Here is a 15,246-nt window from a genome sequence, read left to right on the forward strand (position 1 = left end):
TCGCTTTCATTAAAAGCAGATTACCAAATAAAAAGGCAGGTGAATGGCGACTTCGGGAGAGATCTTGAAATTTTTGGACATCGATAACACCCTTCTAAGGTATTTTAGTGTGGATGTCAGAGAAATGGGTAGCATCCACTTTTTATGGACCTTGCTGGGAGGTTGGGGGGCATATTTTTCTAGGAACAAAGATGAGAAAGTTTATCCAAAAAAATTGAAAAAGAAAAAACAAACAAAAGTCCATGAACTCTCTAAAGCTAATAGAAGACAGTTCGCTTTCAATGGCAACAGCCTCAAAGTACACGACAGAAAAAATGTATAAAATTGCAAACAGACATAGATACATGCAACAAGAGAAAACACACAGTTAACTCCTTGATGGGCAGCCTCTTGGCTGTGGTGCTAAGGAATGTTGACCACAGACAACTTATAAGATTAGATGGGACTAACCACCCAAAAAGTTAAAAAGCTCCCTGATGTTCCCAGACAGGCACCAGATGTGATCTTTCGTAAGTTTGCAGGAATAAGTTAAATTATCAAAAATAGGAAGGCTACAAAAATCAATAGAAAGTGATAAACAGCAATATAAGAATTCATAGAAAAGAAAGCTGAACATACTTCCCAAAATTTCAGCATTGGAGTTGCAAGACGTGATAGTTCTGGTTTCGAAAAGCTGAACAATATCATAAAAGGTGGTCAGAGCATTTAACCGGCAGACACATGCAACATGAAGAAGAACATCACTAGAGAGAAAAAGCACCTTGCCACAGCAATGTCGCTCAGTTCGTTTAAGTCACTAACATGAGGGACCCATATCTCAGTGAATCGATTACGAAGTGCAGGGGATAACTCCTTTTTTCCAAAATCCCCACCAGGATTCATCGTAGCAAGAATAAAAAAATTTTTATGTGCTTCTAATTCTTCCAAAACAGCACCTCCTTTCTCAGCCAAAGTCTACAAAGCAACAATATTTGAAGGACAGAACATTCAGTTACACCAAACCTCGTGAACTTACACAAGTGAATATTTCAACACCACAGAAGTATACAAGTAAGATACAATGTCAAACATCAAGGATCAACTAAGGTGGGAAAAATTAGAAGAAATCAAAACATATTTGGAGGAAGTGGTATGTCTGATACAAGAAACATCAATAAGAGTGAACATTCCCTAGCAACCATAAAGAAACAAGAAATGCACTTAAAAAATGCCTCATAAAGAAATAAATGAGAGTACTGATAGAACAAAATTTATTTCAACTGCTCGAGCTCCATCAACATGTGAATAGTAGAACAGGAAACGACACCACAAAGTTTCAATCACCACAAAGGAAAGAATAAAGCCCAAATAAGGCACATTGGTTCGATGAAGAATAAAGATTCAGGCTACCCAATTGAATATTTGCGATTGAGTTGCTAGGCACCCAGCACAATATTCTTTAATATACTAACATTTCAAAAACCAAAAAAGTGACAACCATAAACCCAACAGTAAAAAGTCATGAGGGCTGTAGGACATTTTGCTCAGAGCATCTGAAATGTAATTCCACAAATCCTATAAAATATGGATTGTGGCTATCATTTGAGGAACCCGTTAGGCACTTAAAACTTGTTATAAGCAAGCGATTGAACTAACTCAAGAGGCCATTGCATAAGTGAAGGCCAGCAATCAAATGCTATCATAACATCATCCTGCGATTTCCAACACCTCTAGTGTGAGTTATAACAACAAGGCTATAAGGCCACTGAGACAAAGATTGAACAAAACGATCAATGTATCGATCATCCAGTTCCAACAACACCTAATACCTTAAAAAGATTCAAGCGACCACGTCACATGCATGAGGCCAAAGCTCAGATCTTTGAAAACTAACAGTCCTAGATTACAGAGGTATCCATTGAATCACCCCACCATGTGCTCATTTCACTCTTCTTATTATTGAACTCCACTAATAAACTTCCCTCAAGTCCTTTCCAAAAATACAACAAAGAGAAAGGCTGAGGGACTCAAGGAAGTTTCCTTGCGATCATTTCAAAGTTCAAAACTTCAAACTCAGAACATATCCATAACCATAGTTACAGTCATGCCCTGCCAGCATCATCTCACCACAGCACACTCTAAATATAGCAACAACCTTAAGCTAAGAGTACTTGCAACATTAAACAATCCTCACAAATTGAAGTTTGATAAAAGAAACAAATGAATAAACCCACATAACCTCCATAAGTGGGACCAAGGCGCAGGGAACAAAAGCTAGGAATTAAGAAATATGGCATGAGTACAACTGTACAACTTTCAACAAAAACCCAAACACAAAAATAGCTAAACTGCATTCATTTGGTTTATGATTTTGTTGAAGCAAATATCAATGCAAAGAGATGACGGTATAACAACAATCAAAACTGACATTAAAGACCCCCTGGATTGTCATTAAGATAATTTCATTTACATAATAAAAATCAACATATAATTACTGTGAACTGATGTTCAGCGTAGTAGCCCTAACAGGATGGCCAAACTCACCAAGCACCTCGCAGGCTCTAGCACACTGTTCAATCTTTCAAGAACGCTATCATCAGCAAGAGAAATTTCATCTAAAAGAAACCATTCACCATTCTTCATTGACTTAACAAGTGGTCCATCTTGCCAAACAAAAAGTGTTTGCCATTTTTTATGCGAGTCAATAAGATTGTCAACCATCTTTTCCATGTCAACAAGATCATTCCTTACAACAGAAGTTTGACGGCCGTCACTGTCTTGATGAGCTTTTCTAATACGATTGAGCACTACCCTGATGTGATCCAAAGTGCTGCCAGCCTCTTCAATATTCAAAGACAGCATCTATGAAAGGAGAGAAAGAAAGACAGAAGAATCAGGAGTGAAATTCAGAATCTCAAGCAATTGAGTAGAGCATAATTGTTACAACAACAGAAACGTGCACACCTTGCCTCCTGCAAACCTCATGAACAATTGTGAAAGCTTAATTTGTTGAATGTGTTCTCTGAATGAAGCAGCAATGTTTTCCCGATCACGCACCGGATGGAAACCCTAGAAACAACAGCATGCCTTACATCAATATTGAAAGTAACACCAATAAACAATAAAATAGTTAAAAGACAAGAGGATCAACTATCACCACGTAGGCACATCTATAAGCCAAACAATTCACAATAATAAAGTAAAGAAAAGAAAGGAACAAACGAAAGATCTCCCCAACCAACCCCAAGAAAATCTGATGTTTCAGTATATTGATGACAATTTAATATATTCAATCGTGATCCCTTGATAAGGCTCAGCAGCTGGCATACAGTTGTCTTCCCACCGCTAGTTTCACCAACAAGAAGCACAGGCTCACGCCGCTCATAGCAACGTTCAATAAGAAAATATAATCTCAGCATGCTCCCTGTCCATACAATTCTGTACAATTCCAACAGAAGTAATTAGATTAAATATGGCACACAACATGCCCCAAAAAAAAAGTTCCATGAATATAACTTCTTACTTCCGAAATCCAAGATTTTCCAGTACATCAAAACTTTGAGATTTGTGCATTATATCACACCACTGGGATGCTTCCTGTGTTTCAGAAGAGAATTTTAAGAAAATAGTTAGAAAAGACAGGTCACTTATAATTGAAACAATATTTGCTAATTAAAAATAAAAAGATTGATATGATTCCAGCTGAGTCTTAAAAACTGCTAGTGTCTTGATAGAGTCAACTTGGAAAGGTTCGATACGGACAAGTATGCTTCTAGGGAACACCCAAGAGAAGCTTTAAGAAGCACAATAACAGGTCAGGATGACATGAAGGCAATATTAAAACAAGTGGATTCTCGTATTAGAAAAATAAAATAGGGTTTTTCTTAAATATGAACTTCATTTTCTTTCGATGAAATTGTCATTGTTATAGGAAGCAAGGGTGTAGCCACAGAACTAACAAATTCATCTTTCCCAATAAGCACTTAACTAGCATGTCAGGTTTCTCAAAAATCAATGAACAATCAAAGTAGATTGATCTGTATAGAAGAATCATTTCAGTTGTTTCTAAGAGTGGGATATGATATAATATTAAAATTCTATTTAGGACATTGACATTTATGAAGTCATTCAAGCTAGTTAGGGAAAGTCAAAAACTTGACTCAGCATCGCAATCAACCAAGTCAAATCTAGAAAATGCTTTAAACTCTAACTTCCATATAAATCCACAATAATCTATTTTATTACATTATATAAGCTTCAAGAGTAGATGAAAGTGAATAAAAAGTACGAAAACCACAAAATGCTTTAAACAAACCTTTTTATAAAGCTCTTCCTTGATAATTTTCACTTTAAGAATGTCCTCCAAAGCTTTTTGGACAACATCCTTCTCACTTTCAACTCGCAATCTCTCAGCAAGTAAATAATATCCATCGTTTGCCAAATCCTCATTCGAAGTTCCTTCAAAAGCTCCATATCGGTCCCCCCATCTAAACAAATCGCGTGGTGTAATAAATCCATGTTTTCCAGCAAAAACTTTACTGCCTTGCCGACGCATTTGCAACTCCTTCATAACTTTCACCATCATGTTCGCACGACTCCAGGGTATGTAACATCTGTCCTCCAATATTTTGATCAATTCATCATCTGGGATTTCATCAACTTGGATCTCCAAAAAACGGTTGCGGAAAGCACGAGAAAGCATTTTACGTCCCCCATATAAGATAGGTGGGTTTTGAGTAGCAAAAAGCATGAAGTCTGGATGGGGGATCACAGTTTCTTGAAGTTCCGGTATAAAAAGTTCTCTATTATCATCCAATAGCCGGTTCAAGGCTTCCAATACATCTGATGGAGCTAAATTGAGTTCATCCAATACTATCCAATATCCCTTACGAACAGCCTCAACCAATATACCTTCTTGGAAAACAAGTTTTCCACAAGAATCTGTTATATAAAAACCAAGATATTCTTGCAAATCTGTATGCTCATGGTTGTTGATACGCACAAATCTATGACCGGTGACTCCAGCAAGATACTTTACTAGACTAGTCTTTCCACTAGATGTTGGACCCTGAAGAAGAACTGGATACTTTTTAATAAAAACAGCCCGTGAAAGGTTCCTCAAATGTTCCTTGATGCTAGGTGTTACAACATATCGTTCAGAACCAGAAGGCAATTCACTAGATTGGACATCCACTTTACAGTATTCACAATAGTCGAGCGACCTAATATCATACCCCTTGCACAGAATCCGCTTGATGAAGCCCTCCATATCTTTAGCACTAGAGCCATTCAGCATAGTCCGAAACAACATGCAAAACCCATCATAAAGAGCTTGTTGAACCCCAAATCTTGGAGTTGCCTTTTGAGTGTATTCCAATGCACGAGCTAGAGAACGCAAGCTGAACTGGGGCTTCTGATTGGCGCCATCCAGCCATTTTTTCTCCGATTCTTCCTTGACTTTTTTATAAAAGCATATAATTTCATTCACAGGCAGATAAGATGGTGCACTTTTCTCCATACATTGACATATGAAAATATTCAGGTCATCTTCATTCAACAAATCATCAACGAAGTATTCAGTAAACCTGTTCTTAATGGAGAAAGGCAAGTCTCTTTTTCCAACATCAGTTGCAGGATTCATGCAGGCGAATATGCGGAAATTAGGATGCCGATCAATACAATCCACATCTCCCCTTTCAGGCAAACAAAGAGTGCCATTATCCCCTTCCAGAATACCACTAATTCTCTGCAAAACCTCTGGAGGAGCCAGATTAACTTCATCAAGTAACACCCAATAACCACTTCTTAGTGCTTTTATCAGTGCGCCTTCAACAAAAGAGAAGGCCAGAGAATCAGTTGAATGAGCTGCTTGCCTTTGGGCTGAGCCAAGCTTCACTGAAAAGGCATCCCATCCATGCATCAAATCCTCATAGAAAAATCTCTTTCGCTTTGGATAAGAGCCAGATTTCTCTTTTTCTCGAAGTTTCTTATGCACAGCATCGAAAGCGACTTGAAGTTGCCTCATTAACTTCTTCCACTTCCCTTTTTGTACATCCTTTTTTACCTCATCAAGAAACAATGAATTTTTCTGAAAATCACAAAATCAAGTTTCAGATGATGACATCTGTAAAAGCTGCAATGAAATAGTAAAACCAAAGCCGGAGTTCCAAATCAAGGGACATTACACAATCCTAACCCAATCCAGGCCCATAAAAAATATTAAATAAATAAATAAAATCAACCTTTTGAGAAAATGTCTTAGTAAAAAGCTGTTCAAACTCCATTACAAGTTGGGTGCAGATGATACGAGCATCTGTTGGTTTAAAGCCACCTAATAGATCAACACTGTCACTTTGCTGGCTTAAATTCTGCATAACAGTAAACTGAGTTTCAAACATCTGATAACAAGCAAATCACACCATAACAGAGTTTTCACATAATGGAAATTTTTATAAAAAGAGAAAATCACACACGGTAGCATACCAAGACAGTTAGTGACTTTCTAAGCCTCTTTGCAAGGTTCTGCACCAGCGTTGTCTTTCCAGTACCAGTCTCACCAACCAAAAGAACAGCCTCATTATGAAACACAGAGCAGGCTATCATCTCAAGAAGGCGTAATGAGCTACCAATGTTCGCAAAAGGCCGTTCATTACGTTGTGATAGATACATATTGCCTTCTGACTGATGCATAAAAACAGGGATTAGCAATGAGATTGACAAGCACCATGAAAAACCCACAAGTCATGCATCAAAACCAGATGACACGGAGTGGAAACAAACCGGTTCCTGACCGATAGGCAGAAAAACTCTTCCAACTTGCAAACCAGATTGTTTAGTCTGTGACGAAACAGAACCATGAGGGGAGAAATTCATGAAGAAAATCGAATATTGTTAACCAGGAAAAAGCAAAGACTGCGATTAAAACCTGAACTAATGGTTTGTAGAGATTGAATATGTATTCTGCATGTGATGCAGGTAACCCCCATATTCCTGCAATTTCTTTCATTAGCAGAAGTCGATTTTCAGGAGAAGCCATGGAAGCTGCAAAAATGTCAACAACCTGGGAAAATCATAGTAAGACAAACTGATTGGATCAGAAAAAGGTAACAGGCACCAACATATAGCATAAAACAGGCAGCCTTATTAAAAAAATTATCAGCAGAAAGTAAAGATGGATTGAAAAGGGCCAGCTAAGATACCTCTCGATACATGCTTCTACGAGTAGAATCAGGAAACACCGTTTCATCATCACCAAGATAACTTGAAATCCGCTTGCTAAGTTTCATGAGATGCCTGCTTGACCATAGTCAATATATAAATCACAAAGCAAGCACACAGAAGAGTATGCACACACATATTTCTATTTGTCCTTTCATTGCCACAGAGCTCCTATATTACCTCAAGGAGAACCTGCTGGAAACACTGACTGAACAAGATCCACCAACTGGGAACCCTCCAATATGTTGTGCACAGAAAGCATTCACTCTTTCCAAGGCATCTGCAAGCAATAACAACAATCAATCTTATGAAAGAACTCTGACCAGAGAAAGAACGGTTTATCACTGACAAAGCCAGCACACCTATTAGTAGTTTCATAGCAAGAGACCCCAATCTTGGAAATGACAACTTCAAAATTTCTAGTACATCATTGTTGGTTGGAGCTACAACCTCCACTTTTGTCCATAAATTACTCAGCCGGCTGGTACCTGTATCAGCCAAACCCAGAAAGCGCTCTCTAAGAACATTCAGAAACTTTGGAAAAATAGAAACGGGGAAACAGAATATTGTTCACCCATCAATTAAGCAGGTAAAGCCGTAAGCCCACAAGTATAGATCAAATTGTATGATCTCAATCAATTAATCCATCAAGCATGATCACACAAACCACCTTGGAAATAAAAAATGAATCTAACAGACAATTACTAACTAGAGATTAAAACATTCAGGTTGAAGAGTTGCAGATCATTTATTCATGGAAATGAAAATAATGGCACCACATATGATTTTCCTGACATGACAAAGCTTACCATACAGAATACAGAAAAGAATTTGGACCTGCCAAAGCAGCTTCAGATGAAAAAGAAAAAGGAAATAAAATCAATTCTATTTTTCTTTTTTCAAGCAAAGTCATGAGCTTTCAGTAGTTTGAGAAAATCAATATATTTTGTATCTTTTGTTGCCAAACAGATCCGAATTCCTCCAAAAATACGCACATTTATCAACTAGCAGTGCTAAATGAAACAAATGACACACCAAAAGTAAAAAAACACATGGAAGTAAGCTGTTTTCCTTCCACATTAACTGTTACTAAAAGCAACAATACATCAAAAAGGCATTTAACAAGAAATTCTCATGCGATTACCTCCAGAAAAATTTAATCCCAACTAGCAAAATAAAATGCCATATAGTGATCACTAAAAAAATAGACGGAGATCCCATCTTCTTTATTGTATCACTTAGGAGTCATGCCTGCATCGTATTGGCACATGTCATTTATGGTATTCTCTTTTTTTCACATTCCATCATATAACTGTTGTTTAGTTCTTACGTATTTTGATCCAATGAGGTTACCCTCATACATCAAGTTTTAAACAATAGTCCAGAATCAAGTTGGATTGCAAGACCTCTCCCTAGTAAGTTGGCGTTTACAAACTCCTAAAACACTTGGGAGAGTCGTCAAACTCAACTCAGATATCAAACACGCACACCCTACATTTACAAAAAATGTTATGTAACTATTATGAAAATAACATTACTACAATATTGGTGCTGTTTTATATCATTGATTTTGGCATATTGTTTATTAATTATATTGCACATGATATTCGCACCTTCGGCTATTGTCTAATAAACATCAAACTCCTTGTGCCAATACAAAGAAAGAAAAAGGCCAACAAGAAAAAAAACATTATAGGCCCTGCAAACCACTCAGATGCCTTTTACCAACATTTATTGGAGAGACATGTCATTATCAATGATTTTGAACTCTCCAGCCAAACATGAATGCCAGAATCAATGTTCAGGTAAAAGTACTCTAGTATATCCAGAAAGATTTTCTATGCCATTAGAATATTAGAGTTCTAATCAACCCCAACCAATCTTTCTCATCTCTTTGGCTTCCTAGCTAGCCAAACACTTGTTTTATATATATATGTATATATATATAAAGTTGTCCTATATATAAGGAGGAGGCCTTAAAAATTCAAATTAAGAAGTTCCTCAAAAATTCACTAGAAGAGGTTGTTTTGATGCCCAAAAATCCTCAAACTGATCATCTCGACCTCAAGATGTATGGACATGAAAAAAATAGATTTCAAGTCTTGGAAATAATGCATCTTGTAATGCATTTTTTGGGCCGTCAATTTACAAGATTTTCAAGTGTTCATAGATCTACTCAATCTACACTATTTTTAAGACTTAAAATTTTATAATTAGAGATGAAAATAAATTTTCAAGTGTTCATAGATCTACTCAATCTACACTATTTTTACGACTCAAAATTTTATAATAAGAGATGAAAATAAATTTTCAAGCCATCCCAAAGATTTCCAGTACTGAAACAACATCTTTTGATACTATTTGAAGGTGTGCCTTACCTTGATTGTTTAGAGCCTCAACCTTATACAAACCATACCCATATATATATAGTTAACCCCAACCTATCTTTCTCATCTTTTTGGCTTCCTAGCGCCAGTCAAACACTTGTTATAATATATATATATATATATATATATATATATATATATATATATATATATATATATATATACATAAATATATACACATATTTATATATATAGATATACATATACATACATGTTCATATATATTACGATCAAAAAATAATAAAAAATGGCTATTCCATATGTGTGCATGTTTCTTGTCTTTTGAAGTGGTTCAGTTCAATACGATGCACTCTTTTCAATCAAAATAGCATGGATACTAAAATCTTCTTGATCATCTGAAATTCAAAGGAGCAAGCATGTAGCTTCACAAAACCAGAGGAGTAAACATGTAGCTCTACAAATCATAAAATTTTATTAGCAATTGTAATATCCCAAAAATCATTAAGCATTCAAAGCACCAGGTACACATCAAAGAGACAATAGAAACTTGTTTATGGCTACAACATACTTCTTCCCTTTTCCATAAATCACAAAGAATAAATGACTATGTCAAGTTGCATGGGACACAATCGCAAAAGCCAGAAAAATGGCCACATACTTCTTACATTTTTCATAAATCACAAAGAATAAATGATTATGTCAAGTTACTTGGGACACAACCACAAAAGCCAAGAAAATATACACACTTTTTTTCTTTTTCTTTTTCTTTTTTTTTGTCAAAAGAACATTTCATCTTCATAATTATTGTATATGCTATCCAAAAAATTTAAGGCATGTTTTCTTCATGGAAGAAGGGGCTGACAAAGACCCCTGTTCCAGATGCTTTGCCACTATCGCACTCCCTGCCAAAAAACAAAACCACAAGTACCACAGTTGCTGAAGCCACGGCTTCCAGCTTCCATGAAACAACATACCTGAAACTAATTGAATATTGAAAGTTTTCACAGGGGAAGAATGGGAAGGGGGAACACTTGCTATTCAAGGCAGAAAAATCCCAAAACCAACAATTTTAGAACCAAATATGTATTAAGTCACTAGAACAAACAAGATATTAATAATGATTTTGTAACCAAAAAGTACAATATGTACCTATGAAATTATTACTGCAACTAAATTTTTGATCTGAGATTGTCGCAAATAATTGAAAACCTTCTGCAGCATTTATTTCCTGGGAAAAAATCACAAACACTGTTGGTTGAAGAAAAATTCTTAGTCAACGAGGCATTAAGTTCGAAGATAGTTACAAATAAAATCCGCAGTGAATCGAGCTTCATAAATGATTACAAAAATATAAGTGTCCCATCGAATCATAGGACAAAAAATTTAGTAGTGCTTCTCTAATTATTATACTTCAGTATTTTTACTTTATCAGAAGAGAGAAAAAAACTTTACCTGCCCTTGTCCAGTTATATGTAATCCTCGACCTTCTAACAAAGGTGAAAGAACAGAGAGAACTTCATTTGGTGCTTTATCTATGTCTTCAAAAACTATCCAAAGTCCTTTCAGAACAGCCTTGAAACAATTATTAAACTATGTAAGCAATTCAACCATGAAATAAAGTCCACAACAAGACTACAAGAATATCTCTTAGGAAGGCATGTGAATAGTCAACCTGGGTAATAGAACCAGGTTGCCATCTGAATTCTCCAGGAATCTCCGTGCAAACATAGCAACCAACAAGTGTCTTGCTGTCAATTTGATCATCCATATGGATATAAACAACATCTGAAAGACAATAGTTATATGAAACGTGATAAGTGTCTTATTTTCCATTTGATCATCCAAATGGAACAATAACGTAAGGAAAATAATAGTGACAGGACTAGGCTGAACCATGCAGTGAGTCAAATATGTTATTTTAAAGTGTACCAAAAAAATGAAGTGATGTTAAAGAAAGTTATCAGCAGTGCTTCTTAAGAAAACGACATGAATTTCCTATACACTGTGCACATTGGATTGGGTCAAAAGGTTCTTATATTCACTTTGCCAATTGCAATATAAAAAAAATAAAAGCAAAAACCTGATATTCCAGTTTCATGTGCCAACTCGTTGATAAGTGTGGTCTTTCCTGCCCCAGAAGGACCATGCAAAAGAACAGGACATCTTTGACTCACAGCCAATCGAGCCATTTCAAAGCTCCTCTTCATACTCGAGGTAAGTACAAATCGGCTCCTTTCTGGTTTCAATTTCATCTTACTAAAAAGGCAAAAAAAAACATTAACATTTAGAACCCTACAATTGTCATATTTCAAGTGAGAAAGTAAATAGCTCCATAGCTCATGTAAAAGTAGATACCATTTAGTTTCTCCAATTTTCATTCTCAATCGATCCATCTGCCAAGCAGTTGGAGAAGAAATTAATGACGAACATTTAGCATAAGCTAATTCACTGATCAAATCAGTTGAAGCAGGTCTTTCGCAATCAATATTTCCTTCATAAAGTCCTGATTCTTCTACATACCAGCCAGCCTTCTCTAATGATACATCCTGACAATACTCCTCCCAGCTAAAACATAATATGTTCACAAATATAAGTCTCTCTCTATGAATCCATAAATGATGGAAGGGAAAAAAATGGAAAAGAATTCAAGAACTATGACACTCACAGAAAGCTATATCAAACATCGAATTAGTGAAGTTATACATAAGAAAAGATAAAATAAAATACCAACCGCAAGAAGCATGAAAAACTCATTTCCTCTGTGAGGCCAAGATCTAATGGCACCCTATCACTCATCCCCATGACAACTGACAACACCTGGGCACAGCACCATCTTATATCCAAAACTGTCTCCGAAGAGGCCCCAGAGTTGCTTGGGTTAATATTTGAATACTTTGTTATTGTGTCCAAGAAAAAAGACCAGTCCCAAAGTGTAGAGAAGACTTTGGGCTCCAATTTCAGAAAGCGATACGATACACGAACAATGTCCAATGAGTCCTGAATGCAAATAAATAAATCTATTAGCTGCTTTTTAGTCCATTGACAAATCAAAGATTAAAACAAAAAAATAGAACAAAACACTTCACAAACTTACATTCAACTTTTGTTACAAGAATAAAAACAAAAGAGAACTTCAAAAATTATGATGGGATCATTAATGGACTTTCATAATGACGAAAGAAGCAACATCAGTTTTATTTACAAACAACAAAATAGCACAGCTGAAAAGATACGACGTCACCAGAATTCTTTGCAAAGAACAAGCAAAGGCAATTTTATTTACAAACAACAAAATAGCACAACTGAAAAGATACTACATCACCTTTTCTCCAACTTTATCCATATGTAGAAGCCGTTGAAAAGGAGGAGGTGCAAACTTAAAGTAATTTAAAATGGACCTGCAACAACAAAACAAGAGAGCAAACCCTTAACCAACCAAAATCAAAGGAAATATTTTCTGTAAAGCGGGAACAATTTCTCCTTTTCGGTATTTCTCCTTTTTGGTAATTGCATCAGGTCAAGTTAACAAATTCTACTAACAAGCATTCCTGATTCACTTTGCAATTTTAAGCATAGAGTGCAGAATTAATGCTAAACGGTAATAACAAATTGACCCACATAGGAGTTGCAATTTAGGCATAGAGTGCAGAATTAATGCTAAAAAGCAATAACAAATTGACCCACATGGGAATTGAGAAATAAGGAATGGCACCACTTGGTGATTTTAAATGACTACTGTTAATGATAACTTTAGTCCAACTCCCCAAAAAGAAGGGACTACTTCAGTAACAATATTGAACAAATTGGTTACTCTGGCTATTCCACTGAGGAACTGTCAAAATACAAGAAAATAAGTGTAAAAAAAATTGGAAAAAATCAAATATGCAAACAGAAAACAGTAACCAATCAAATTAAATAAAACCGATTAAAAGAATGTTTATCAAAGTCAGTATGAATAGCAAATAATGGATAGGAACACATAATTCAGCATAAATGATCCATTTTTAGGTTATTTGCGGAATATGAAGTAATCCTTTTTATCAATAAAGAAAAACAGGAACTTGGATTTCGTTGAAAACGGACATTTACCTTAGTAAAAATGGGGCCAATTCTAAGGCTCGGCTAAAAGCCAGTACAGCAAGTTCATGTAATCTCAAGCTCCAGCCGTTTCTGATGAAAACCTTCATACCAGAACCATTTTCTTCATCAAAATCTTCCATAACTTCATCTTCAGAATGTCTTGAACCATGAGAACACCTAAGCAAATCCACCGCTTCATCCATTATTCCACGAAGGAGTGGCCGAAAGCAGCCCAAAATCGATATGGTGAATCTCGGGTCCAGTAAGAACTCGGCAAGTAATTTGATAACATCGTTCTCGTTCACATCATCGCCCTATTATAAAACAAGCAACACCAAAATTCAAACAAAATCAAATGGTAATTTGTACACAATGGGAAAATTCAACAGAATCCAGCTGCAATTTAACCAGATGGGGAATCAAGAACGCGATGAATTAAACAAAATTCAAATATAATTCGATCAAAACACGTAAGTTAGTACCTTTTGTTTTAGAGAGATGATATCGGTATTCAATTCAAGCGAAGGATTACGAGCTACCAGCCTTTCTAGAGAAGATTTACAGGAAAATCCTTTTCCAACATTCATTATCGTTCAAGTCCGAAAACTATAGAAAACAACTCAAAATCAACAGAAAAAACTCCTTCCGTAGAAGATATAAAGAGAACTGGGAATTTTATACGGATTGTACTTCTGTAGAAAATATAAAGTCGAAGCTTTATAAGAAAAAATCGAACTATTACAAAAGAAGAAAAATCGAAATTTCAAAACAAGAGAAATCGAAGTATTACAGAAGATGAAAAATGGAAATTTCGAAGAGAGAACAAACTGATAATTTAATAAAAACCCTAGCCTTCTTAGTCTATAGTTTAAAAAAGCCTATTACGTCCTCAGAAACACCAACTTCTCTTCTCATACGGGATAAAAACCCCGGATTAATACTGCAAAAACCCTAATTTTCTTCATCCGCTTCCACATTTAAGAAGGACTGATTTTGGCGCGGCCTAAGGGCATAAGGTTTAAGCCGCATGATATTATATACTCCCGCGGGAGTAGTGGTCCATTTACTCCCTCGGATAAAAACCCAACTAAGGTCAGAACTATTTCACCCGAAAAAATTAAGGAAAATTGAGCTGAACTGCATTTCTACGTATGCGGTCTAAACGGATAAAGCATCCATATTAAAGATGGATGCAATTAGGTCTTCCCATTAAAAATAATAAAAACTAATGGTTCAAATATTTTTTTACTAGAATTATTATTTTTAATTTTAAAAATTGATTTATTTTTTCATATTCATGATTTACATGTCCTTAAAAATTAAGTCTTAAAATCCATCTCAAAAATAAATTTATTAAGAGAGCGATCAACAAAAAAAAAAATAGATTTATTAAGAGGTCTGTATTTCTAAATATGTGGGCTTGGCCACATAGAAACCGGATAAAAAATTAACAACTGCGAAATTTTCAAATGTGATTTTCTATTAGTGTCAACTAAATATATATATATATGTATTTATACTGCATTATTAAGCCAAAGTTAAATAGATGTGTTGTGGAAATACAAAAGGACCCTGATTCTATAAGAAACATTCAAACGAGAGAGAATACCTTTTTTTTTTA

The 15,246-nt window shown here is 35.5% G+C and overlaps 1 protein-coding gene across 6 annotated transcripts in view; it reads right to left on the bottom strand.

Moving 5' to 3' along the window:
* LOC18447189 (midasin-like protein) overlaps positions 1-14,781 on the bottom strand; it is a 62,879-nt gene extending 48,098 nt beyond the window's left edge. For 4 of the 6 annotated variants that reach the window (XR_016059487.1, XR_016059488.1, XM_088872330.1 and 1 more), the window contains exons 1-23: positions 14,108-14,781; positions 13,635-13,939; positions 12,868-12,943; positions 12,277-12,542; positions 11,901-12,110; positions 11,626-11,801; positions 11,218-11,330; positions 10,998-11,117; positions 10,695-10,773; positions 7,560-7,685; positions 7,378-7,477; positions 7,179-7,272; positions 6,905-7,039; positions 6,760-6,816; positions 6,463-6,660; positions 6,222-6,347; positions 4,295-6,067; positions 3,503-3,576; positions 3,222-3,417; positions 2,944-3,048; positions 2,524-2,841; positions 761-954; positions 619-673 (exon numbers count right to left, since the gene is read on the bottom strand). Coding sequence is in view for 4 of the 6 variants with exons in the window: in XM_088872330.1 (XP_088728456.1) it covers positions 619-673; positions 761-954; positions 2,524-2,841; positions 2,944-3,048; positions 3,222-3,417; positions 3,503-3,576; positions 4,295-6,067; positions 6,222-6,347; positions 6,463-6,660; positions 6,760-6,816; positions 6,905-7,039; positions 7,179-7,272; positions 7,378-7,477; positions 7,560-7,685; positions 10,695-10,773; positions 10,998-11,117; positions 11,218-11,330; positions 11,626-11,801; positions 11,901-12,110; positions 12,277-12,542; positions 12,868-12,943; positions 13,635-13,939; positions 14,108-14,212 (5,001 nt within the window). In the remaining 2 variants the exon portion in view is untranslated. Of the gene's footprint in view, positions 1-618; positions 674-760; positions 955-2,523; positions 2,842-2,943; positions 3,049-3,221; positions 3,418-3,502; positions 3,577-4,294; positions 6,068-6,221; positions 6,348-6,462; positions 6,661-6,759; positions 6,817-6,904; positions 7,040-7,178; positions 7,273-7,377; positions 7,478-7,559; positions 7,686-10,694; positions 10,774-10,997; positions 11,118-11,217; positions 11,331-11,625; positions 11,802-11,900; positions 12,111-12,276; positions 12,543-12,867; positions 12,944-13,634; positions 13,940-14,107 lie in introns of those variants that run through there. The other 2 variants (XM_088872331.1, XM_088872332.1) reach the window with 2 other exon arrangements.
* Positions 14,782-15,246: the final 465 nt, after the last annotated feature.

The sequence above is a fragment of the Amborella trichopoda genome, chromosome 7 (assembly GCF_054954075.1).
Source record: "Amborella trichopoda isolate Santa Cruz 75 chromosome 7, AtrichopodaSantaCruz75HAP2 v2.0, whole genome shotgun sequence".
In the NCBI taxonomy this organism is placed as follows: Eukaryota; Viridiplantae; Streptophyta; class Magnoliopsida; order Amborellales; family Amborellaceae; genus Amborella; species Amborella trichopoda.